This window comes from Dama dama, chromosome 3, assembly GCF_033118175.1.
Source record: "Dama dama isolate Ldn47 chromosome 3, ASM3311817v1, whole genome shotgun sequence".
Classification (NCBI taxonomy): Eukaryota; Metazoa; Chordata; class Mammalia; order Artiodactyla; family Cervidae; genus Dama; species Dama dama.
In genome coordinates this window covers 45045577-45071230 of record NC_083683.1, presented here as the reverse complement: position 1 = coordinate 45071230, position 25654 = coordinate 45045577, and the positions used below count along the sequence as shown (strand labels likewise).

Sequence of the window (25654 nt, the reverse complement as noted above, 5' to 3'; positions counted from 1 at the left end):
GAGGCCCTGCCTAACTGATCGCTGGCACCTGCCGCGCTAAAGCCCCAAAGCCTGGCGGCACACGGACAGTAAACAAGGGCGGCGGTGCCAGGAAACCTGGAGGCCCTAGAGCTTCTCAAGGGGTCACCAGACCCTCAAAGAGCGAACTTCGCAGAACCGCAACCCAACCAACGGCAGATACTCCCTCGCTCCCTCTGGGATAGCCGGGTTCCGGCGCCTCTAAACCAGGAAGTGCTGGAGGCATCCAATCCTAGACCTCCTTCCGCTCTTAGGCTTCGCGTCCACTGCTCGCCGCTGGGGCACGCGAGGCGAGCGGTCTATGGTTACCAATGAGCGCTCAGGAAAGGCGCATGCGTTGTCGAAGGAACGCAACGTACGGGAACTTTGACCTGAAGACGACTTTCCTCTGTCTGCCCCTCCCTCGCTGCGAAGATGGCGCTCTCCAGAGTGTGTTGGGCTCGGGCTGCTTTGTGGGGTTCGGCGGTGCCCCCTGGACTCTATGTCGTCCGGAGGCTGCAGTTTGTTCGCTCTGGCCTGACCTGGGGGGCCCCTCGGTGAGGGACTTGGAGAGAGAAAAACATTTTTGACGTTCATGCCCTGCCAGTGTCTCAATATTGTTTGCATGCTGTCTTAATTCTCAGGGCTCCACGCCCTGGCCCCTGGATTTTTATTCTTCCGCTAAGAAGTCGCACCCGTATCCCTGCTAGAGACCTGGCTTTCTGACCCTCTCAATTCTCAGCGCAGCGTGTTGTTTGAATTCTCCACGTGTCCTGAGCCGCCCTTTTTCGGCTCAAGATTTTACTGCTGCTTACCTGGATCTCACCTCTTTGGCTTTAGCCTGCTGCTCAAATTGTCCCTCAGGCCTGCTTTCTCCAGGCTCGCCACTTCCCCGACATTCATTCTTGTCTGGCCTCTTATCTGCCTTATCTGTTTTTCTCAGTCTAATTGCTTATCTCTCCGTGATCTCAAGATCTTCCTTGGATTTCAGAAGTTTCAGGTCTTAGCATACATTCTCTGAAGCCTGTGTTTTACATTTACGGACCCCTGCGCCAGAAGCGGCTTCCAGGGCTGGTTCCCAGATAGTCTCTTTCATCTTCCTTGTAGGTCTTCAAAGCTTCATCTTTCTCCAAAGGCAGATGTGAAGAGCTTGATCTCTTATGTGGTGACCAAGACAAAAGTGATTAATGGGAAATACCATCGTTTCTTGGGTCGTCATTTCCCCCGCTTCTATGTCCTGTATACAATCTTCATGAAAGGTAAAGACAAAACTAAAAAATCCATTGGATCAGCTCTTGGGCATTGTCAGAGGGAATAAGTAAGATCATTTCCGGCTCTGCATGGGGAAGTGAGCTGGTGTGTCTTGTGTTTCATAAATGCTTGAGCATTAAACTACTTCTTATAAGTTAGATCTTGAGGATGTTTCTAGAAGTGTAATATGAGAAACAACCTTTCACAACACGTAGGAGGAATATAGGTATTTTTGCACTTTGCTTAACCACACATCTGCCTATAGTAGGAGTTATTTGTCATGCACAAGGCAGAGATCCATAGCTGCACAGACCTGCCCTGTGCTTTATCAGTTCACTTGGCTTGTAAGAAAATGTGGTTTAATGTTTGTCACAGATCTCTGTTTGGTGGCATGTTGTGAAAAGAGCACTGTATGTACTTGGTTTTGGAATGTTTCAGTTAAAATCAGAGCTCTGCTAGTTACTAAGAGATGGTATAATGTCAAGCATCCACTCTGAAGCCAGACTGCCTGGGTTCAAATCCCAGCTTGTCACTAGCAGGGTGACTGGACTTGTTACCTAAGCTCTCTGTTCTTGGTTTTCTCATCTGTAAAATGAGGGTAGTAATAGAACCTACCCATCAACTGCATGGTTATGAAGATGAAATAAATTCTTACATGTAAGCTCCTTAGGACCTGATTCATAGTAAGTACTCAGTAAGTGTAGCTATAACTATTATACTCTGTACTTCTATTGTAATACCAATTATAGTTAACTTGCACATTGTCAGCTCTGAATATTATAATTACTACTAGCCTCATGGACTTGTAAAGGCTGTACAGTGGAGATGAGAGTGGCTGCTTCGTCTGCTCCCCAGCTTATACTAGACTCAAACGGAAAGAAAGTCTGAAAACATTTTGGTTGTTTGCTTTTAAGCCTTATATTCTGAAAATTTTTAAACATACACAGGAGTAGAGTAATATAATGAACTTTCATATTCTCAACTTCACTTCCACAATTATTGACTCCTGTCCACCAGTCTTATTTCATTTATATATTGGCTTTCTCCTGTATTACTGTGAAGCTAACCTAGATATTATACCATTTCATTCGTAAATAGGAAAGCATTTTTAAAAACTGAAGTCCTAGATCAGTGTAAGGGTTATCTTGGAATGGAGAGAAAATGCAATCTTAGAAGTGTGTTGAATTCTAGTAATCATAAAAGTGTTCTAGAGAGGAAATAAGTTAATATCTGGTTGAGAAATACACAGGATAAATTGGGCAAGACTTACTGAGATTAAAGATCATTGAATTTTTATTTTAAAAAGGGAGTGAGTAATGAACCAGAAGAGGGAGACCATTCCCTGGTAGATCAGAGAACACCAGCTTGGCAGGAAGAGAGGTGATACTCTAGGGGCAGAGGTTGGTAGGAGGCAGAAGGGAGAAGGATAAGAAACGAAATATAGGTCAGCCTCACAAGAGTTTCAGGTGACCTAGTTTAAAGGTTTGATTTAGAGTACTGTTGGGGAGGGAGGGACTTGTGTGTCTTGTGGGTGAACATGGAGCATAAGTCTGTGGTAATCAAATTGGGATAACATCACACTCTGTCCTCTGCTTTAATGAGGCAGGATTACAGATGTTATGGGCCGATGCCAAAAAGGCTAGAAGAATAAAGACAAATATGTGGAAACATAATATAAAGTTTCATCAACTTCCATACCGGGAGATGGAGCATTTGAGACAGGTATGCACCAAGGACAGATATCCGCAAGCTCATGTTGAGATAATTAAAGTTAACCCAGATCTCAAGTTTTTTCTTTTCTGTTTCCTTCACTACTGACCAAGTTGTTGCCCCTTGCCAGAAGATCAGATCATTTGGCAGAATCAGTTCATTTGTGACCACCACCCTGCTGCACCCCCCACCCCCACCCCCACAAACACAGCTCCATAGTTTTTGGCACACTTTCTGGATAAAAGTTGTAAACAGTAAAATCCTGTTTGTTTCTGAACATACAAAAATCTGCACGGAAGGATCCAAAAGACAGCAGGAAAGTAGTATTTGATGATGACTTGTTGATAGATTTGAAGCTGAGAATAACAATCTAGGACCCATTCTATAGATCAGGAAGAATTTACTGAGGGATTTGGTCTAATGTCAGTCCTGTACTAGACAGTGTTTAGAATACAAAAGTGGACAGATCTGGACTCTGTCCTTAAGGAACTTACTAACCAGAGGCAGATAGAAATAACCTTGATCTTTATCTGGGCTAAAATAGACGTTTACTGCATAGTGGGGTGGAGGGATTGTCCATTGTATCAAACACTTGGGTTAAAATTGCATCTGTGTTTATTTCTGCTTAGTTTCGTCGAGACGTCACCAAGTGTCTTTTCCTAGGTATTCTTTCCATTCCACCCTTTGCCAACTACCTGGTCTTCTTGCTAATGTGAGTACAGAGTTCTGTCTCCCCAGCATGTTGAAGATATGTAGATTTTTTAAAAATTATAAATAAAGAGCTTTCCATTTCAGAATCTAGGCAAAGGTTACCAAACTTCTGCTCCAGTTTTCTCATTAGGCCAAAGTTCATAAAACCCACCTGGGTTACTGGAACGGCTGTAGGAGTAGATGTCCTGGCCTCTTAGCTGTTCCTCTGTGACGTGAAATAAGAGAATGATCTTTTCCATTATCCCTAGAGGCACAACCCACTCCCTGAGAGGCATAGCAACTTAGGACATTTTTTTTTTTCCCTTCTGGAGAAAAATTCATTTCTTATTCTGATAATATCAATCTTTATTACTTTACCTTATATCCAAAGATGACGGTTTTAAACTATGACCTTACATGCTAGGCTATCTATTGCTATATAACAACCTCAAAGCTTAAAAGCTTGAAACAGTCAGCATTTTCATGATTTTATGGGGCAGGAATTTGGGCAGGGCTCAGGTGGGTAAATGATTTTTCTCCTGCATGGTGTTGACAGAGGTCTCTCAGTAATACCTAACTGCTGAATGGACTAGTCAGGATGGTCTAAGATCACTCTTAGGCCTGGTGCTTTAGCAGAGATGGCTTTGGAAGACTGGGACTGTCAACTCAGGTGCCTACCTGTGGCTTCTGTAGTGGGTGGCTTCGGGATAGTGGGACTTCTGACATGGCAGCTCAGGGCTCCAAGAATGACTGTTTCAGCAAATAAGAATCTGCATGACCTTTTATAACCTAGCCTTGAAAGTTACAAAGACTGACTTCTGCTCTGTTCTCTTGGTTGATGCGGTCACTTGTCTTTTAAAAACCAGGGACATTAGACTTCACTTCTCAATGAGAAGAGTGCCAGGGAATTTGTGACCATGTTTTAAAACCACCACATTTGTAGAGAATTGAATTAAAGAAATTCCATTTTGTGTGCACATAGGGACAGTGAACAGTTTGAAGTTGTCAGCATCACAGTGATGTTCTCCAGCTCTGAAACTCAGTCCAAAATATGTTCTTCACATGCTTTGGCTCAAAAGGAGTCATTTGTCTGATTGCTATGTGCAAGGCTAGTCCCTTGCACTGTTTCCTTTTACATAAACCTCAGTAATATTGCTTGAAATCGGGCTTCAGTGTATCTTTTAAACCTTGATCTGACTCTCATTTTCAGGAAAGAACAGTAAGGTAGGGAAAAAGTGTTTCCATCTCTTCCTCCTAGCATTCGTGTCTGCTAAATGCTCTTAGCTCACTTTGAAAGATGCTAGTTTCAGCAAGTGATTTTGTGATTCCTTTTCTTTTCAGGTACCTGTTTCCTAGGCAACTGCTGATCCAACATTTCTGGACCCCAAAGCAACAAATTGATTTCTTAGATATCTATCATGCTCTCCGGAAGCAGTCCCACCCAGAAATCCTTTGTTATTTAGAAAAAGTTGTCCCTCTCATTTCTGATGCAGGACTCCAGTGGCATATGACAGAGTTGTGCGCCAAGGTATTCTGCCAGTTAACCCCTCCTGCAAACCAAGAATCTTGTTAGATGTAGTATGCACTAAAACTAGGTAAAAGGGCTAGTCAGGACCTTCCTAACATCTACCCATCTCTTACCTCTCCCAAGATGCAACGTGGTACCCACCCAGCAGTACATGATATCCTGGCTTTGAGAGAGTGTTTCACTAACCATCCTCTGGGCATGGACCAGCTCCGTGCTTTGCAGATGGTGAGCACTTTGAGGCTTTCTCTCTTCCACGGCCTCACCTCGCTCCAGGTCTTAAAGTAACACCAAGTTGACTTTCTCCCCCTATATTGTTGTGTCACAGAAAGCCTTGAGTCGAGCCATGCTTCTCACACCTTATCTGCCTTCTGTCTTATTGAGACACCGTTTAAAGACTCACACCACTGTAATCCACCAACTGGACAAGGCTTTGGCAAAGCTGGGAGTTGGCCAGCTGACTGCTCAGGAGGTAAAGTCGGTAAGTGCTTCATTGCAGTATCAACCCGCAGTCCTTGGTGGGCTCTCAGGGGCTGGGAGTTTCCAGGGAGCTCCTGTCTCTCTCATTACATCAGAGTTCAGGCTCTTCATTCTCTCATTTCATTTCTACATCTTTTTTCTTGCCTGAACTTAATTTGTGGGAAGGAACTCCCCACAGTAATTTTGGTTGATGTGTCTTTTCTTCTGGTCCTTCAAAAATCAAGAATGCTACATTTTAGATCTACTGATTTAGATTGTATAAGGCCTTTCCACTTCTCATCTTGTCCATCAGAGTTCACATTGCTATGGTGAAAAGTTTCTTGTAGGATTGAGGTTTTAACTTATTTAGAGGGGATTTGGGATTCTTTGTGGGTTCACACTTCCTTGACATACTCGCCCTGTGATAGTTAAGGATTGTTTTCTCTTCTGAGTGGTATAGGCTTGTTATCTTCGTGGCCTGAATTCCACCCATATTGCTGAAGAGAGGTGTCGAACTTGGCTGGGAGAATGGCTACAGATTTCCTGCAGCCTGAAAGGTAAGACAAATCCCTATGGTTAATGCAACAAAAAGCCAAGTCATTTTTGTATTCTAAGGTAATTTGGGAGTTAATTATCAGTGTGAGACCTTTATCTAACTTGTGTGTATAATTGAAAGGGCGCAGTCACTTGCCTACAGGCAGCTAATGCAGTAGACTGTGCGAGACCAGAGGGAGGACTGGGCATTGTGGGAGTCTGAGCACGAAGCAGGGTTTTCAACCCTGGCACTATTGATGGCTTTGCTGTGGGGGGCTGTGCTGTGCACTCCAGGACAACATAGCGATATCCCTGGCCTCTGTCCTGTAGATGCCAATAGCATCCCCCAACCCAGTGCTAACAACCAAAAATGTCTCCAGACATTGCCATGTAACTTGGAGAGGGAGTACAGAACAGAACAGAATTGTTCCAGGACAGAAGTACTAGTCCAAAGCCATTCAAATTCAAAACAAAGACACTCACCTAGCTAAATGAAAAGTACCCACAGATGGGTGTTAAGCCTGTGGGTCTCCTGTTTGGAACCTTGGCCTAGTTATTTTCTAAGCCTCTGAACGTCAGGGTAGCCTGACGTCAGGGTAGCCTCCTAATCTCCTTGTGGCTGAGAAATGTCCCTTGAGGACCAGCTTCTACCAGAAAAATCCCAAGGGTGACAGTGGTGTTAAGTACCATTACCATTAATGAATTTTCTTCTGCCATCACATGAGAATCAAGTAAATACAGATATGCTTGAAAGAAAGCAAACCTGCAGGGACTGGAACCAAGCAGTGGGACTTTGAGGACAATGGCCTCTTAGTGTCTCACCTCCTCGCACTTGGCTTCCCGCCTCTGGTGTCACACTCTGCACAACACGGTAGCTGGAAGGCAAGCTGTTCCCTGGCCAGACCATTAACGTTGATGGTGTTTTCAGAAACTGAGCTGTCCCTCTTGCTACACAACGTGGTCCTGCTTTCCATCAACTACGTTGGGTCAAGGCGCTGAGTGGACAGGCATGAAGTGGCTGGCATCATCCTGCAGTCACAGCCCAGCAGCGTGGGACCAAACAGCACTTGTCAGCGAAGTCTGTGTGCACTGTTAAGTGTGTGGGAGACAGAGGAACCTGTGCCATGGGCTTCACGGCGTGGTGCCCACGTGGGAGCTGGAACTGAAAGAAACCCTCTTAGTGGGGTGGCCCATGAGAGGTGCCATCCCAGCTTCCTCAGAATTCGCTGGAGCTGGCAGTAGCCTCTCTACTGGTCTTAACTGTGCTGTTTTATCAGATCCTGGGAGGCCGAGCTTTTGCCCCAGGAGGGAATCCTCACTTGGCCTGGGACTCACTCGCTGCTCTAATCTTCACAGCTGTTTTTGTTCAAGACAGGTCCTGGCTGGTGAGGGGAGGAGCACTGCTTATACTGGAGCCTTTACATCCACGCATGTACTTGGATGCCCCCAACACTTTGATATGACCAAAAATAGGGATTTGTTGCTTCTGTTGTTCCCCTCACTGGGGAACTGGAATAACCACTTCCTGTTTTTTCAAATCCTTTGAGCACTTTTTTTTTCTGTAAGTGAATAACTTACAGGAACATTCTAATGGAAAAGATAAAAGGAAATAACAAGCGCTTCTTGACTTTCTCCCCAAGTGTTTACAGCCTTCACTTCCCTTGTCTTAATTTCTGGGCTGTACTACAGCCCCTTTGGATCTTCAATTCTTTGCTACCTCCACTGTGTTGCAGCGATCCATCTGTAACTGATAGTGGCTGCCTTCTTTGGTCCATGGATCAGTCCTGTTAAGGTACTAATCACTGCCCAGCCCCAGAGGTCTACACTGAGATAGTTAAGTTGGGTTCAGCTTTTCTCTGTGTATATCAGTGACCTGTAGTAACTTATTGTAAATGCATGAAGTACTGTTTCTAAACTCAAGTAAAGACTGCCTGAAACCAGTTGCTGGAAATTATTTACGCATCCCCCAATTACTAAGGCTCCTTTTACAGGACTGATTGACATAACCTAACTAATGAAGAGATAATTGGTTGGAATAGAATCTTCTGATGGGATGTTAATAACAAAGAAGCTGATGTGAAGTTGATGCTTTTGCTGGATTTTAAGACAGTAAACAGGAATGTATATATATATACACACTGTATATAAAGTCATGGAATTGAGAAGTGGGCCCCAAGAGTAGGGACTGAGTCAGCAAAGCTCCAACAGGGCAGATCTAGACTTGCTTCAGCTGAAGAGGCGCCTAAGGGCACATGATGCAAGTGAAACTCTTGATGCTCCAGAGAATGTTCTATTTTTCCACAGTAAAACATCCCTATTGTTAACATTAATCCTTAACTGACCTAATTGGCTTTATATATAGTACTAGAGAAGCATCCTTTCTCTAACAAGTAACTGAATTGTGGTCTGCCAAGGTAAAGAAGAAAACACCATTCATTTGAATATTTCTTTAATATTACATTTAAATATTTTCTTTAAATACAGCATTATCACAATGTAAAGGACCTAAAAGGCAAAAAAAAAAAAAAAAAAATTTTTTTTTTTTCAGAGAACCAGACAAGCTTTGGATTCACATTGAAAATACTACCTGTGTACAGTGAGAAAGGAAATTGGAAAATATTAAGAGTTGTAATGAGTGATTTATCTAGATTTCTTTTATCCCACCTAGTCTAAGCAGGACTGAAGCTCTGCCTTTGTGGTCAGTAGCCTAGCCTTTCTAGCAACCATGGTCTGTAATTCTGTCTGTCCAGCTCAGGTAGCACCAGAAACGAGATGGACTAGGTTGTAGAAAAGGCCCTTTGCTTGACAAGATTGTTAATGTTAATATTTAGCATTTTAAAGGTTGGGACAGGTGAGTCAGAACCATAGTTAATGAAGGGAGGGATTTATTATCTTGGGGGTGGCAATGAGTTTAATTAGTTTGAGATTCTTGGTCTGATCCCAAATGTCTTATTAAACAGGTGAATCCACTTCCTAGCTTAGGCTGGAGCCCTTCTAAGAGGGAAGATATAACACTCACCCTCCCCTTCCAATACAAGCTTCTAGAAAGATTCATCTCCAGAGTCAAATTCCCAACTAAACTTCAGTCTTGTCTCTGAGGGGACCAGTCTAAGGTGGTGGAGTGTAGCTTAGTTGAGGATAGCACCTATTTCACAGGTGCTTAGGACTCTCGACTCCATTTTGTGCGCCTAGAGGAGAGAGATAAGGGTCTATGGCTTATTAATTCACCTCCAAATGTAGAACCAGCAAAAACAGGAATGAACAGGAGAGACAGGATAAGTTAAAAGGATGTATCCATGTTGAATATAAGGCCTTTCAGGCTCAGTTTAAGTTTGACAGGTGAAATACTACTGTGATATACATAGAGGTTGCTTTCAGACACTGGGGCCTTAAGATCCCACAAGAAAAGGCTTTATAAGCAAGGTAAGTAAGTACAGTTACCTTCTTCACCAAAAAAAAAAAAAAGGTTTGTACTTTGTTCTTTCCTGGTTAATAAACCATATCAGTAATGAAGCATGGTGTGAAGGATGCTAGAGTGTTTTGCTCCCTACTGCCTCCCTTTTCAAACACAGGCAAAGAGCCGTAAAAAAAAAGAATGAATTAAAACAGAGGCAGTGATAACTTTGCTAGTGAAAAGAATTCAGTGTTCAGTGGAGCACATCCTGGAACATAAGCTGGACATAAGAGAACAGAAACCATGTCCCCCCTAATAAAGTTACAAACCAAATCTGAGTTCCACTCTATAGACCTCAAAGGTTACAGTTAGAACTTGACTTCTTAGAACCTGGGAGCTGCAGGAAGCATTCATGAACTGGTTTGACTTCCAATCTTTATCTATCAAGATGGAGGGAGCCAATAAGCATTTGCAGTTCTGGGGAACAGTATGCAAATATAGTAATAAGAACTCTAACCCTGTATATCCAAGAGGGACCAGGAAGGTAGACCAAAAAAAGGGAAAAAACAAAAAAGGTAACACAAAAACACTAGTTGGTGAACTTGCCACATCCTACATTCCTTTAAAGCTTAATTTTTTTGGGGGGAAGGGGTGGGGAACAGGGCTAGGTGAAAAAGCAAGCATGGCACAAAGAAAGTCATCTTTCCAGACAGCAGCCTCTTCCTGCTGTCTCCTTTGGACATAGGTTAATGCTCCATATAGGTCTCCCACGGGATGTGTGAGCCCCAGATTAAAGCTGCCTGATGGAGCTGCGGTTAGACACATAGGGAAGATTGGCTCTTGATGCCACATCCCCAGCCAATCTAGCTCTTTCCCTTCAAAGGAAAAAAGACAAAGCAGGGGCGGGGCAAAGACAAGTTTAACTCTAGTACCTAAAAACTTGTGAAAGAAACACTTCAAGTTAAGACCAGGAATCCCCAGTGTGGGGAACAGGTCAGAGAACAAAAATGTCAAATATTAACTTATTTACCAAATAAGGGGGTCAGGGAAGGCAGGTTCAATTTTTATAGATGTTAGAGGTTTTGTACAGAAGCAGAGACACTTTCACCCCCTCCTCTCTAGACTCAACCAGCTGATGACTCCAAGTGTATTACTACAATACACCAAAGTGGGGTATCAGTAACTGCTGAGGAAGATGAGCTTAACCCTGCCTGGAACTCAGGAGAGAGGAAGGGGCTTTGTCATGCTGTTCAAATTGTTGTGTTCTGGTCCCTACGTGAACAGCTGCTTGAATTACCCAGCTCCTCCTGTGAGATCCTAGTTCTTTGTTCCGAAGGCCCAGAAAGCTCAGGATGCAGCCTCCTCTGCCCCAAGACTCTGTCTCCTGATTGAGCTGGGGCTGGTCTCCTTGGTTCTGTTGGCCCTTTAAAAAATACTTGTACAAACAATCCTTTCCCACCCTTTCCCCAAAGACCCCAATAAAATAACATGAGCAGCAGCTGCTTCTACAGTTTTGTTTTTGAAATGGTGTTAGATAAAATAAGGGAATAAATAGAGAACGGGTACGAGGCAGTCTCCGTCCCTGCGTCACACTGCCAGAGGGGGCTCCAGGGCAGGCTCCTCCGAAGGCCTGTCCTCACCCTGCGGCGCCATCTTCTCCACTGCACAGCCCTCTTCGCTGTCCGTGCACGTGGGGAGGTTTGAGGGGGACCAGGAGGGGCGAAAGTCTTCGCTCTCAGGCTCCTCAGGGTTACAATCTTCGGGCACTAGTGCTTCTAAAGTGGATGTTTTCCCCACCTCTGATTTACAGAGGGCAGCTGGGTCTGTGGGGCCACAAGCCACCAGTGAGGTAACAGGGAGAGAGAAGACATTCAGATCCTTCTCCTTGGGGAAGGAGGGTGCGACTTCTTCCGTCCCAGGCTCTCCTTTCACCCCCAGCACTGGCCTCTGCTCCACCTGGTAGTAGACCAGGGGCCCACTGTTCAAGTAGGATGGGTTGTTCACGGCCGAGGCGGTCGGGTGGTCCGAGTTCTCGGCAAAACACAACACGGAGGAGCCCGGGGGCAGCTGAGCCTGGATGAGGATGGGGGCAGTGAGGCCCGGGCACAGCTCCTCCGGGACAGCCAGGGGCTCCTCCAGGATGCACACGCCCAGGCTCTCGATGCCGGAGTCCAGGCTGGCGCCGGAGCCGCTGGAGTCCTCCTCCGCCTTGAGCCGCTCCAGCTCCTCCGCGCTCTGCAGGTGCATCACCGCCGTCTCGTTCTCGGCAATGAACTCCTGGAAGTCCTGCGTCTCCGCACCCTGTCCTGCTGCCAGGCTGCAGCTGGTGGTGGGCGAGGGCTCCTCGTCCGGGGCTGGCGGGCGGCTCACCTGCCGCTTGCTCTCCAGCTCCAGCTTCATGATGGTGTGGAGGTAATGAGTCCGGACCCGGATTGGATTGAATTCAATGCGCCCGGCCATGTTGCCACAGCCATCCCGGGAGCAGCCACACGGAAAGGACATGCGATCCACCTGAGGAGAAGACAAGGTGGTTGAGGCCAGATGAGATAGGAGACGTTAGCTGGCGGACACAGCGATTCGAAGTTTGAGGTCTTCTTAGAAGAGAAACAGCGGACTCAAAACATAACCTCTTGGGGGAGAATGAATACATGTATACAATGGATACATGTATATGTATGGCTGAGTTTCTTGGCTGTTAACCTGAAACTATCACAACATTGCTAACTGGCTATACCCCAACAGAAAATAAAAACTTTAAAAACACTAAAAAAAAAAAAAAAAAAAAAAATAACCTGCTCCGTGAGCTACCACACCACCTGCCTTTTAATTCCAGCCCAGCCACTGATTAGTAAGTGTGACCTCAAGAAAAGTCATCTCTCTCCTAGGGCTTTGTTTCTTCTGAACAAAAAATAGACAAAGATCACGTCAAAGAGCCCTTCCAGTTAGACGTCCAGAGAGAACTCTCTGAAAGCTGACAACTCTCAAGAGAAACGAAATGCAGGGACCCGAGACTCTTCCATAACTTAACCTACTTTATTAAGAAAGCAAAAAAAAAAAAAAGAGAAAGCAAAAGGCCAGGACCCAAGGCTGTTCTTTGACAACAGGGATCCGAAAGGACATAGAAGACCTAGCCAGTCTAAGGCAATACGCTCTTGGGAAACTAGGCCTTTGTTTGCTAAGATGCTAGAGTGATGGTTCAAATAAAATAATGACCAGTTTTCCCTCCTTGCTTCATTTTCCCCTGATGGTTGGCCAGCTTGGTTTGCAAGCAGTCATCAAGACAATTAACTTACACACCAGGGATATCTGGAAAAGATATGCTTTCTTTTTTTTGGAAAAGATATGCTTTCTACCTCCTCATCTCCTCTTGGAATTCTCCAGATGAAAAAACCCCACACATACCAAAAATAAAATTAAAAATGTGAACAGACAGTAAGTATGTACAAATACAGTGTCTTCCTATGATATCAACTTCTAGAACTCTCCATCCCAGGTTTGGGGAACAGTCAATTTCTTAGAACTATCCTCAGCTCTGTGTGTAACAGACCAATTCATCATGGCACTTAGTCTAAAAAGCATTATCTGGTCAGACCTGTTATAGTTATCTGATACCAACCTGAAAATAAGAAAAGGTTAGGATAAATTCTACCCCAAGGACTCAGGACTGATAGCCTCAGTATACAGGTTCCAGATAAATATTCTTTGCCATTTTCCAGTTGAGATTTGTCTTCCAAACTGTCTGTCGGAGGCTCTCTGGGAAACGATGCTTTCTATCTTTCAAGGATGCTGTGGATTTCAGCCCAAATCTGATCCTGAGTTACAGATTCTGAGGACTATTCTGATTTTTACAAAACTGGACTACAGGTACTATGAGGAAGTGTTTGTAGGATAAAATCTAAAGCCTACCTCAAGTTCTTTGCTTCTGTTTACCTCAAGGAATCAGTCAATATTTAAGGACAGCTACTAAATGTGAAACTTACTAACCCCATTCCTCCAGGTGCTGACAACTCCTTATCATCTCTGAGGTGAGAGACACAGAAAAAAAAGAAATCATCCCTACCTCCACAGCCTAAGAATCCTGCCATACTTGTTTTCTTTGTTGGTGGAGGAGGGCTGTAGAACGGGGAGTGCTCCCCCCTGCACAGGGACCCCCCACATTCACTGGCACCCACACCAGATAACACCCCTGACTCTAGGGTGCCATGGGCCACAGGTCACCTGTGGTCAGGTGACCACACTATGGTCACTATGCCACCTCAGGTCAGGGAGGACTGACCTGGCATTTAATCCCAGCCTGGCTGCAGGCACATGCTTCTGGGTCACAATACAGTCGACAGTCACAGCCACACTCTTCCCGTGACAGGCGGATGGCTCGAAGTTCTTGCTTCTCTTCAGCATCGATGCGGTGGACCCCAGAAGCCCGCAACAGGGCGCGTCGCCGCTTGGTGGGCAGAGGCTGCAGGAAGAAGTAATCATCCACCTCCACATTTTCCACGTCAATATCTTCATCTGAAACATCATCCAGCGTCAGGCCATCGGCCTCCACCGACTCCACCGTCCCGTTCTTGGTCAGCTGCCAAGAGACAGGAAGGAAGGTCAGGTGCCAGAGCAGTATCAGCAGGAGCCTCCTCACTGGCACAACTACAGCAGGTCAGGCCAAGTGAACCTGCTGCCACGGCTCAGACACCCACGCGGCCTGTCCCGGCGCACACGTGGCTCCTGAGCATGGTAAACGGGGCTAGTGCAACCGGCAAACTGAACTTTAACCTTTATCTCTTTTTAATTAAGTATAAATAGCCACTAGTATGGCAAGTGCCTACCATACTGGATAAGAGTCAGTCGAAAGAATCAATCTAGAGCAGAAGGACAGGAAGCCTATGTAGCACCAACGCCAGTCCATCAAACAAGGGACATCACCTTTCTGGCTCAAAGTTTCTCCAAATCTGTCTCACCTTCCCCCCCAAAGATAATTTCCCCCTACAGTTACACCCTCCATTTCCAGCCTTGTGCCCCTTAGCTTCAGCTAACCTGCCATCTAATACATGGACGAAGAGAAGGCACTTCAATGGGTGGATATTCCTTGGATGTAAACAGCCTTGCAAAACACCTGCTAGTTTGCACTCCGAAGGACCCAAAACCACAATTCTGCAAAGAAGAGTACGTTAAAGTGTAGTACAAGGCTACCTATCATGTCTTTGTCAATGAACCTGAATCCTCAGTCTGAGTAATCATCTGAGCATACGCAGAAGAGCCTCATTTTATGGGGAGGAGAAAAAAGTGAGCAATTTATCAATGGCTATCAAGAAAGCCCTCACTTCCCATGGCCTGAAAGAAATATATTCTTTCTCCTTTTTTTTTGGCCATGCTGCATGGCTTTAGGAATCTTAGTTCCTGGACCAGGGATTGAACCTGGGCCCTCAGCAGTGAAAGCACTGAGGCCCTAACCAGTGGACCACCAGGGGATTCCCTCTTTCTCCCTTCTAATCCTTTTTATTTGGTTTCAAAGGAAAGCTGCATGTGAGGTAGGGTGGCAAATATAATACTGCGTGTACTCTCTGCAGGCAGGAATCTGGGTTCTCTGGCTAAGAAGGACAAAGAGGCAGGAAGGGCAATCTGAGAGGAAGGACAGGCTGAAGACAGTTTGTGGCTGAATGAGCTCTGAAAACCCACTCGAGAGTTCAGGTAAAGAAAATGAGGCCTCACGATCCCCAGGGCTCTGGAAGCTACTGGCAGGATGAAAGCCAAGCTACTGGTGGGTTTGGCTCATTTCATCAGCCAGTCAGAAGAATGCTGGTAAAGGAATAACTCCTGGGAGAGATGTGATGCAACAGACACAGCTAATAAGCTACAAACCTGTTCTGTTTGTGGGGAGGTAAGAAGAGGAATGAGAGAAAAAGAGTGGTGCTTCTGGGGAACCCCACATTTTTTTCTGTTGCAGGCAGGCCAACTACAAGGGGCCTTCCTGCAGACCTGAGCATTGCTCCTGCCCATTTCACCACAGTTGGCCTCCTCCAAAGCACCTCCCTCCCCTCCTTGATATCCCATCAAAGGAAAGAGATGAGAAATGCAATAGAAAGAAACCATGTACAGAGATAGGAGAATTTAATATAGCCTAATAAAAGAACACTTCAAATCAGTGAGAAAGATTCTAGTCATTAAATGGTACTGGGACAACTATCTATTCTTTTGGGGGAAAAAAAAGTTAGATTCCCAATTCATAATATTTGTTAATAATGAATTCCGTATAGATAAAAGGCCAAAGAAAGTAATAAAAATGTTAGAAAAATTATAGGTACTAATACTGATGCAAAGCACCAGTGTTTTTTTTTTCTTGATGGAAGTCCAAAGGGAAAACAAATATTAGATGGCATATGGGAGATGCAAAATGTGTTATTTTTGAGAACTGCCTCTTCTATAAAGTGCTAAAGATAGGAAAGATTTCTAAGAAAAGAGTAAACTGGTCCAAAGTAAGGGTGTTCTCTTGATATAGAAGGAAAGGGTAGAAAGCCTTCATGGCAAATGATGACAAGTTTATTTGCTCAGCTGTTGCTATAGCAGCAGGAAGGTGATAGGTCAGTGATGGAATTCCTCAGACAGAAGACAGAGAAGCCTGAATGTCACTGTAGTTAGAAAAAACAGGTGTAAGGTTTGAGGCGTGGACTGCGGGCAGCAGACATAGAGCTCTCAAAGGGACAGAGCGCTGAGATCTAGTTCATTTACAACCTCTGTCACTGGTTCTCCAACCTTCCTGCATTGTGTATCTCATCAGGATTTCACCCATGACCCTGGAAATAATGCAGCCACCTGTTTTAACATGGGTCTGAATACTTTGAGCTCACAAGAAACTTGGCCAGGCCTGAAGCAGTGTTCTCCAAGCTCGGAACTAGGAATTCTGGGGGCAATATTTTGCAGACTGGTGGAAACCACAGCTGTGGAGTGCCAGGTGGTGCAAAGAGCAAATGTGGAGCTATTAAAGAGAAATCTGAGGTGGGTCTTCCAGCCCTGCTCTCCTCCTAAACTTGAGGAGCAGCATCAGACTGCAGGCCCAGTACTATACAAATCAAAGTAACTATTTGGTAACGCTATTTTTTATACCTGAAAACCTATCATCTAGAAGCAACGGGAGGCCCAGAATTGGCAGCATCCTTTCAAAGGATCCAAAAGCTCCAACATCTGTTCTGTGCATCAAGCCAATGGACAATCATTTGATGAGAAATGGAAACACTGTGCTTCCTAAGGGTCCAGGGGTGGCAGACCTGAATGTCTTCAGGGAGTCATTCAAACTTTAAACACTGATAGATGGGGGAAGGGTAGGAAAGTCTACGGAGTCTCTGCTAGACTCCCCACCAGAGACAAGAATAGTGTCTCAAACTGAGATTTGATTCCAAATCTGAGAGTCTTCATTAGAAAGACGTGGAATCTCTACATACCAAAGGCAACAGTCTGAAACCAAACCAAACCAACAAGAAAACCACAATAGACCTAGATGGTTTTCTGCTTTTTCTTGGCACAGGGGAAGTACCAGACCCCAGACCCCTTAGGCACCTTCATCTTCTTGGCATGGAGTTTCTCCTCCTTCAGGTGTTCACGAAGAATCTCCCGATGGTTCACCTCCTGCTCCTGAGCAAACTCACAGAGTGTGTAGCTGCGTACAGAGTTATGGCGCTGGGCCATGCCCAGAGAGCTACCACCCTGGCTGGGCACGCTGGTAAAACCCTGGCGTCGAGCAAAGTAGTACACAGTCACCTGGTCAAATCGCACATTTTTCCTCCGCAGCTGCTTCTGCCGCTTCAGGATGGATGTGGCTGAGAAGGGAGCACAGAAAGTTTAATTAACCCAGAGAGGGCCTGTTGGAGGACCTCATTCTTCCTCATCCATCTAGGCTCTCAACTCTTCTCCAGAGGTGCTCCTTGTACCTTGAGACCTTCCAAATCTTCAAACCTTAAATGCACAGTTGGAAAGGACCTTGACCATCACCAGGTCCATACCACTGCCTCCTGACCGACTTCTGCCAAATAGATGACCACAAAATCTATTTTTAGAGATCAGTTAGGAAGAGAACTGTAGGTAATCTTTTCGGGACTTAACAATCTACACAACTTCACTGTCCAATACAGCAGCTGCTAGCCACATGTGGCAACTTAATTAAAATGAAATAAAAACTTAAAATTCAGGTCCTCAGTCACACTAATCACACTTTAAGCACTCAATAGCCACATATGGCTAATGCCTACCATACTGGACAATACAGATACAGAACACTCTATCATAACAAAATTCTTTTGGACTGCATTTTTTTGTTTTTGGCCATACCACACAGGTTGTGTAGTGTGTTTGGCCTACACGGGTTGTAGGTCAGTTTCCTGACCAGGAATTGAGTCTGGGTCACAGGAGTCAAAGTGCCAAATCTAGTGCCACTAGATCAGCAGGGACGTCTCCCTGGTCAGTGCTGATCTATAACAGTAGATGGCAAACTTCTTCTGTAAAGGTCCAGATAGTATATATTTTAGGTTTTGCAGGCCACAAGGTCTCTGTTGCAACTACTTAACTCTGCTGTTGTAGCATGAAAGCCTCTGTAGACACTGGGTCTTGTGGCTGTGTTCCAATAAAACTTTATTTACAAAAATGACCAGTGGGCCAGATTTAGCAGAGAGATAACCCCTGATTTATGTAATCAGAAGTTCCTTCCAAGAAACTAACTGAGCTCTAAGAATTAAGAAGTGTTGAGATGCCCCAGTTGTCCAGGCAGTAAGCATTTACTTCTTGCTAGAGCTACAGTTTTGTGGAATTATATGGGATTCTGGTGGGAAAGGGTGAACTCCTGGACGACTCCTTCTTCAGTTTAATTCAACCCATTTTGGGGACCCAAAAACCACAGCCCAAGTAAAATCAGCTAGAATAAATCCCACTTAAGTCTATGATATTAGAACAATGAAGTCCTCCAAAGAGCACGATTGAGCTAAGAGTGGGCGAGATTACGACTAAGGACAAATCCCCAAACTGGACAGAAGCTGTCGTGAGAGCTGCAAAGGGCTCCAACGGCTGAGGGACTTGGGTGCAGCTGGGAGGGAGCGGCTCACTCACGTGTGAAGCTGGCGGTCGTAGGAGGATTGAGGCTGTCGCAGCTGTCCGCGCTGTCACTGCTGGAGATCTCATCATCGGAGTTGGAAACTGATGAGCCCACATCCACATCATCAAACTTCCTCTTGAGACCCGAGCCCGTGAATGCATCCATTGGTTTCAAAGGGGTTTCCTTGGGGGAGCCCACCACGTCGGCCCCAAAGCCCCTGCTCACCAGCAGGTAGCCAGGTGCATTAGGATTCTGCCCAGGGGAGAAGAGGAATCAGCACTCCAGTCCTGAGACAGACCACTCCCAAGCCTATACACACGGCTCTCCAAGCGCAGAAAGCAGGCCCCTGAGTCACTAGCATGGACTTCTGCTCTCTTGAGACGAGGTCATATCTTATTCCAGTCAGCAGCCTCCTACTTCTGCTGCTCCCTAGCCCCTCCATCCTCAGTCACTCTTAGAATAATGAGCTGAGTAACAGGAGCACCTTTCCCAGTGGAGTGAAGGCCTTTGGTTCCAAGCCAGCTGGGCTCAAGGCTTCATTAGCCCTGGGATAACAGCCCTGCTCTTCTGCTCGCCCAGGAGAGCTCTCCATGGGGCCCGCAGGAGGGACTGGGGATCAAAGGCAGAATTAGGCTATGCCTCAACCCATACTAGATCCAATTATTTTTCTGGAAATTTTTCTGGCATTTCCCAAAGTGTATCCACTAAATAAACTAGCTCCACAGATATTAATTAATAGAGGCCTCGGGTGTGTGTGGGGGGTGGGGGGTCGGCGTGTCAATGTCCCTCAGTTTCCTCAACAACAACTGAATTTTTATAGTATCTGAAAATTGGAGACAGCGTGTGTGTGTGTGTGTGTGTGTGTGTGTGTGTGGGCGGGGGGGGGGGGGTGTTTCCCTGGTGGCCCCAAGTGAAGAATTTCAGGAGGTAAAGAATTCGCTTGTAATGCCCAGGTTCAGTCCCTGGGTCGGAAAGATCGCCTGGAGAAGGGAATTGGCAACCTACTCCAGTACTCTTGCCGGGAGAATTCCACAGGCATAGAAGTCCCTGGTGGGCCACAGTCCATCACGACTGAGCCATTAATATACCCCCCCCCCACCAACACACACACACACACACACACACACACACACACACACACACACGATATTAATATATTAATAGCTTTTACATGGAAATAAGACTGCTGTGTCAAAATACTTAAGAAAACTGCTTTTACGAAGACATTTCAAAGACTTTTAATATGTTAAAGAACCTGGTGAAGGGTAAGAGGAAACAGAACGCAGGGCTTCTGTAAATCCTTTGTTTTGAGAGTATCCTACAGGGCAAAGGATTCGGAACACACTTTGGGAAATACTGCTGTAGGCTTTCAATTTCAAAGTACACTGAGTGTCAGGGAAATGCTTTACCCAGATCTTCACAAATGTAAAGTGTCTCACCAGGCTCCTGAAAAGGACAAATTAGATTCTAAAGAATGGACTGAAGGGGGGTTGGGGGGGTATGGGGGAAGGAATGGACTGAAGATTAGAAACTGCACTGGCTTCAAAACCCAGACTCTTTCCCAATTGCCTACTGCTCCATAAAACTGGGCTCAGTTGACCTCCCATCGTCCTCTCTCCAAGGAAGACTTCCCTTTACAATCCTTGCCCTCTATAAAGAAACTGGCAAGGGCATGACAAATAGCAAAGAAGTGACAATTTACTCTGGTTACATTATTACGGCAGGCAGTGTTTTCAAGGCGCTGCCACACAACCAAGGAGTCTGGGATAGTCCATTTCCCAGGGACAAATCTTTCTCCTCCATCTTTGCACTTGAGTTCCCGAGGATATGAATCTGCTCAGCAGAAACGCTGTCAGAGCCGGGGCCACATGTGATGATGCGAAAGCTCCCTGTTCTGCCTCAGTAATGCCAGAATCTCCCCAGACTATGATCTCACTAGTTGCTAATTATGCAGCAGGAATAACAATACTGCCCAGAAAGCCAGGGCTGCATGACTGCAGAGCAGCTCCCCAGAATATACTGTGGTGTCAAGAGGTGCCTGCTACAGTGCTGATTTTCTAGACTGTGTTTTGGAAGCAATTTGCCTGCTCTTGGTTCAGCTCCACAGTCAACCAGACCTAATAAGTACTTTAGGTATTTCTTAATTTACCTAGCCAGATTGCATAAAAATTCAAGTCACAAGATGCACCTAAGAAACCTGTCCTCACAGGTCTCAGACCAGCACATTCCTGAAATAAACTGGCCAGAAAGAAAAAAAAAAAAAAAAAAAAATCAACTACTAGATACAAATTGTAATTAAATTTAAAAATGAGCCCAAAGCATCAATTTTGTTCTTCAGGTTACTGATCTTAGAAGATCACATTCTTAGGATGTGGGTTAAGAAAGGAGAGAGCCATGGACTTTTATTTAAGGTTAAGATTTTTCAGCTGGGCTTAAAGATGCCTATTAACTAACAAATCTCATTTCATTCTATTAATGGAGGAGGTGAGACCCTTGCTATGGAGTACTTATGGGGGAGGAATAAAAAAAGAAAAACAATGTTGACCACTGAACACAATATTTCCTCCCCACCAAAAAATCTTATTGACCACATAAAAAAGCTGACTTGAGCTCAAAATCCTTCTTAGAAAGGACTGAAGTCCATCTTCAGTTTTAACTGAGAACCAGTTAATACTGCCACTAGGAAAGTACCTTGTTCCTAAGCCTGAAGGTACTTATCAGTTCAGTTCAGTCACTCAGCTGTGTCTGACTCTGCGACCCCATGGACTGCAGCACACCAGGCCTCCCTGTCTATCACCAACTCCCGGAGTTTACTCAAACTCAAGTCCATTGAGTAATAGATTTGTTTTTAAATAAAGTTTTTAAACAAGTCTTATTTACTTATTTTTATTTTTTTGGCGGCATCCTGTGGCATGTGGGATCTTAGTTCCCCAACCAGGGACTGAACCAATGCCCCCTGCGTTGGAATGCCGTCTTAGCCACTGGACCGCCAGGGAAGCAAATGTGCACTCCTGACCTCTGTTCTGATGTCCCTTTGCTGCCAGTAGTGTGGGTTTCTTCTAAATGTTTCTCCTTAAGCCCTGCATGTGATTGAGTCCGGTTGAAGATGGTGTTTTAATATAATCCTCCACTGTCTTAACCAAGGTGCCCCCAGGGTATCTTTTCTCTTTAGGCCACTTTTTGTGCACTCTGGGCAGCCAGGATTGCTGGCTGCTTTCTCTATTCTTTTTCTATGTCTTCCTCACTCCCATTTCTGGAAAAGAGGTTTCTGGGCAAAGATAGGAGGAGGCTAGTAAGAAAGAAGAAAAAAAGACGCAAAACCTGGGAGAAAAATATTTTCCTTAAAATGTCTGAGAATCATCTGAATGGCTATATATGTAAGTAATGTGCATATTGACTGAGCTCTCTTCACCCTACCCAGGAGGTTAGCATCACTTTTTCTGTCATTAACCCATTCTTACCAAAAAAGAAAAAAAAATCCAAAAATTCTGTCCTGAGAACCAATATAACTTAAAATTTCAACCCAGCTTTCCTTGTCCAGCTCTCTGGAGTGAACTTGTGAGATATAAGATGTCCACTGGGCACCAAGAAACCTCCCATCTACTTCCACTGTGGCCTGAAGAAATCCTTCTCTGAAATAGCAATAACAACAATGGGTTCCACTTTTCAATTTATCAATTCAACTTCCTTTCCAACCACAGTTAGAAATCAGTCATCTCCACCTCTCTCAACTATTTATTCTTTGGCAGAGGATCAATGCCTATGTTCAAGAAAAACAGTTATACTCCCAAGCACTTAACCCATACAGAAATAATCAAGATGAGACTGGAAATGCAGGTCATAACTGACAGTTAACTGTCAAAATGACCAACTCAAATAATAAATGCTTTTGGAGAAAATAATGCAAACTTCTATAAAAGCTTTTGTGCCATTAAAATGGAAGGTCAGCTGACACTTTCTAGCTGCATGCCTTACTGCCTTTTCTTAAGTATTTCTGCTAGTTGAACATTTCCCAAAGGTATACAAAATTCAGATCCATAGTATATAGAAGAGATTAGGCTAGCACCAAATAAAACAGATTTACAGCATATATGTATTTTAGTACTAAGCGTAAGCCTTTTCAGGCCTGTGAGAATTCCTAAAACCGCCATCAAACCCCAAAACCCAGCATATGTGAGACTAGCAAGAAAAGAACTGCCCCTCCCCTAATTCTGTGGATGCAGAATGTATTGACGGAGTTTAGGTAATGAAATCTCTCTCCTAAAGGAGTCCAAAATAAGACAAGGTACCTCTCACATCCCATTTCTACTGGACTGGAACCCAACCTTCTGCTAAAGGTCAAGGGCCGAAAATCTCTAGTAAGATGTCAGTGCTACCATGTGTAGCTGGATTAGAGGAAGGAAAGCTTGCTGCTAAGAGTTAGGATCAACCTAAATAAGATGACCAGTCCTGTTTCTCCTTTTACAAAATATTGTGAGCTGCTCCTCAAATACTATGAATTTTGTGGCTCCATGTGTCCTTGTGATAACCAGGATCATGAACTAACAAGGTGCTCAAGTGAAAACATTTTGTTTAAACTAGGTATTTCAAGGAAGCTTTTCCCCTACAACCTTCACACTCTGGTTTCATCCCTTCACTGACACAAGGTTAGAATCTGGCTTTCCATGTCTAAACTCCCATCCTATGAAGGACAAGAGATCTTTGTGGGAGAACTGGAATATGACGCTGCAGGACCCATGAACTCTCAAGAATATCCAGTCATTTATAACTCTGGCACACATCAACATCCTCCTGGCTCTGGACATTTGCAAAATGGAAAGTCGGTAAAAGAAAAGGAAAATCTGAATTAACTGTGGATTTACCTTGAACTGAAAACTGCAAGCCAAGGGGACACTGTGTCTCTTGGGGATAACTTCTAACGTTTCATACTGAAGAACGGTGTATGTGTCACATTGCCACTCTAGCTCCCTTTAAAAGGATGAATCAAGACCGTGGCACTAAAAGGAATGGATGGCAGTCGGCTGCGTGTTTGGGCCTGTGAAAAAATATCCAACTAGCAACTAGGGCAACTGATGCTTTCGTTTTCCCACACAACGCCACGAAAAAAATGGGAGACCTCAGGAACCTGGGTTTAAAGGACATGCAAGTCACCAGTTCCCCTTCATGGACACCCCCGCTGAACCCTTCAGCGCTGGGGCACCTTTTCACTCTGATTCCTGCTAACCTTCCTGCTCACTCCAAGCGTCTGCAGCCCCTACCCAGCTTCCCATCCTTTCCTGCCTGCTACCCACAAATTCCCAACCACTCCTCCCACATTTTCTTCTATTTCCCCCCTCCCCTTCCTTCACTTCCCTCCATCCTACATCATCTCCACTCCATTCCGAACTTAACCCTCAATCCGAATTCCTGCCGGCTTCTAAGCCGCCCGTCGGGCTCCCTTAAGCTGCCCCCGCAGTCCGGGCCCGCGTCCTCCGTGCCCCTCGCTCCCACGCCTCTCCCGACTCTTTCCCTTCCCGGCGGCGCTCTAGCTCCCCGCCCCCCGACCGCTGCCGTCCGTGCCTCCCTCATTTCTGACCCCTCCATCCGCGCGGCTCTGGGTTGACCACTCCTCCACAGTCGCCCGGGGGCCGATCCCGAGAAAGGACGAGGAGGCACCCTCCGATCCCCACCCCTAGGCCCATTACCGGCTCCGCCGCAGCTGCCTCCTCCCGCGATGGTCTCTGCCGCCCCCGCTGCCGCCGCCCTAGCCCAAGTAGGAAGACGGGAAGAGAGAGCGAGTCCCGGGGCCGCACAGACGGTCTGGGAGTTCCCAGGGCAGCAGGGCGGGGAGGGACGGTGGGTGGGCAGGTCGGCCGGCAGGCGGCAGAGGGCGGGCGGCTCCGACAACTCGGGCGCCCCCCGGCAGTAGCCGCCCAGAACCGCCCCGGCTCCGGCTAACAATAGGCTCCGGCCGCAGCGCTCTGGCTCTTATAGGCGCCGGCACGTCCGGACCGAGCCCCGGGGCAGGCTGGGAAATGGAGTCTACGTGCTAGCCCTACGCCCAGCGGCATGCCGGGAGTTGGAGGCGGCTACCTGCGCAGAGCCGAAATTCGCCGGCAAACAGACTCGGGAGGCGGCGATTCCGCTGCAGCCTGGGAAAGCGAGTTTGACGCCGCTGCAGCCTTTTGAGGAAGATGAGGGGAGACCCTCAGCTCCAGATCTTCGATGACTAAACAAATTCTCGCCTAAAACTCCCGTTTTCCTTTCATCAGGCCCACACTTCCAGGTCTAAGGAACGTAATCCCCCTTATCCTCGCTCAGGGGATCTAAGTCTTAAGCAGCGCGACGTGCTGCAGCCTGCCCAGGGTATGAAGAAAATAGAAGCAATGCAGAGTAATCTTCAGCGTGTATTGCTGGATTGTTTTCTTTCCAAATTTTCTTACGTGATTTCTGATCTTCACAATTTTGCAACTCATTTTTAAAACGGAGAACGAGGACTCAGAAATCGGAATGTTGTACGTCATTTGCCAAGGACACCCAGTCTTGGTTTTGTCTCGCTCAGAAAGGAAGAACAGGTCTCTCCTTTGACCTGTAAGGCCCTGTAAGTTATAGGTGAATCCTCTTGCCTCACCAGCCACCATCCTGTACGTCAGCTTGTCTCTTACATTTCCCCTCCCTCTCTCTGTTTTAACTGCCCTGGCCCACTAGATTCTTTGCAACAGGACAATCATGCTCTCATCTCAGGACCTTTTCCCTTGGAACACTCTTTCACCAGCTAGACCCATACTTAATATTTGGTCAAACATCTCCTTATCAGAGACACTTCCTTAACCATATTTCTAAAAGGGGGCTTCCCCTAAGTATCTATACCCTTGCCCTATATTTCTTAAGCATTTACCGTTTGACATATATTTGTCCTTCAGTCTTTTATCAATTGAGTAAATTCCATGAGAGTAAGAAGTTGTTTTGTTTACTGTATCCTCTGCACCAAGTACAAAGCATGGTATTTGGCATTTAGAAGCTTTTTATTTATCAAATGGATGGA

General features: G+C 45.6%; 2 protein-coding genes across 8 annotated transcripts; one reads left to right on the top strand and one right to left on the bottom strand.

Moving 5' to 3' along the window:
- Positions 1-397: 397 nt before the first annotated feature.
- Positions 398-8106, top strand: LETMD1 (LETM1 domain containing 1). 6 transcript variants are annotated; one of them, XM_061127702.1, is made up of 9 exons: positions 398-554; positions 1105-1256; positions 2855-2970; positions 3588-3670; positions 4990-5176; positions 5300-5401; positions 5502-5654; positions 6093-6189; positions 7095-8106. In XM_061127702.1, exons 1-9 carry the CDS (start codon positions 433-435, stop codon positions 7163-7165), a joined length of 1083 nt encoding a protein of 360 aa, XP_060983685.1. In that variant the 5' UTR covers positions 398-432; the 3' UTR covers positions 7166-8106. The 6 variants fall into 6 exon arrangements, with proteins under 6 accessions (XP_060983685.1, XP_060983722.1, XP_060983702.1 ...); XM_061127708.1 differs by lacking the exon at positions 398-554 and having other exon boundaries at positions 1125-1256; positions 2851-2970; XM_061127739.1 differs by lacking the exons at positions 2855-2970; positions 4990-5176.
- A 492-nt stretch (positions 8107-8598) lies between these two features.
- CSRNP2 (cysteine and serine rich nuclear protein 2) lies at positions 8599-24553 on the bottom strand. 2 transcript variants are annotated; one of them, XM_061127688.1, is made up of 6 exons: positions 24315-24553; positions 23493-23665; positions 18645-18882; positions 17106-17365; positions 13837-14133; positions 8599-12071 (listed from the first exon to the last, which is right to left on the bottom strand). In XM_061127688.1, the coding sequence occupies exons 3-6, from the start codon at positions 18793-18795 to the stop codon at positions 11148-11150; spliced, it is 1632 nt and encodes a 543-aa protein (XP_060983671.1). In that variant the 5' UTR covers positions 18796-18882; positions 23493-23665; positions 24315-24553; the 3' UTR covers positions 8599-11147. The 2 variants fall into 2 exon arrangements, with proteins under 2 accessions (XP_060983671.1, XP_060983662.1); XM_061127679.1 differs by lacking the exon at positions 23493-23665.
- Between the last annotated feature and the right edge of the window lie 1101 nt (positions 24554-25654).

Coding starts and splice junctions, on each gene's coding strand:
- LETMD1 (XM_061127702.1), top strand. CDS start 433: ATGGCGCTCTCCAGAGTGTGTTGGGCTCGGGCTGCTTTGTGGGGTTCG. Junction 1,257..2,854: donor GTATACAATCTTCATGAAAG/GTAAAGACAAAA, acceptor TTAATGAGGCAG/GATTACAGATGTTATGGGCC. Junction 5,655..6,092: donor CTGCTCAGGAGGTAAAGTCG/GTAAGTGCTTCA, acceptor TGAGTGGTATAG/GCTTGTTATCTTCGTGGCCT.
- CSRNP2 (XM_061127688.1), bottom strand. CDS start 18,795: ATGGATGCATTCACGGGCTCGGGTCTCAAGAGGAAGTTTGATGATGTG. Junction 17,366..18,644: donor TACGACCGCCAGCTTCACAC/GTGAGTGAGCCG, acceptor CTCCCTTCTCAG/CCACATCCATCCTGAAGCGG. Junction 12,072..13,836: donor AGGCTGGGATTAAATGCCAG/GTCAGTCCTCCC, acceptor TCTTCTCCTCAG/GTGGATCGCATGTCCTTTCC.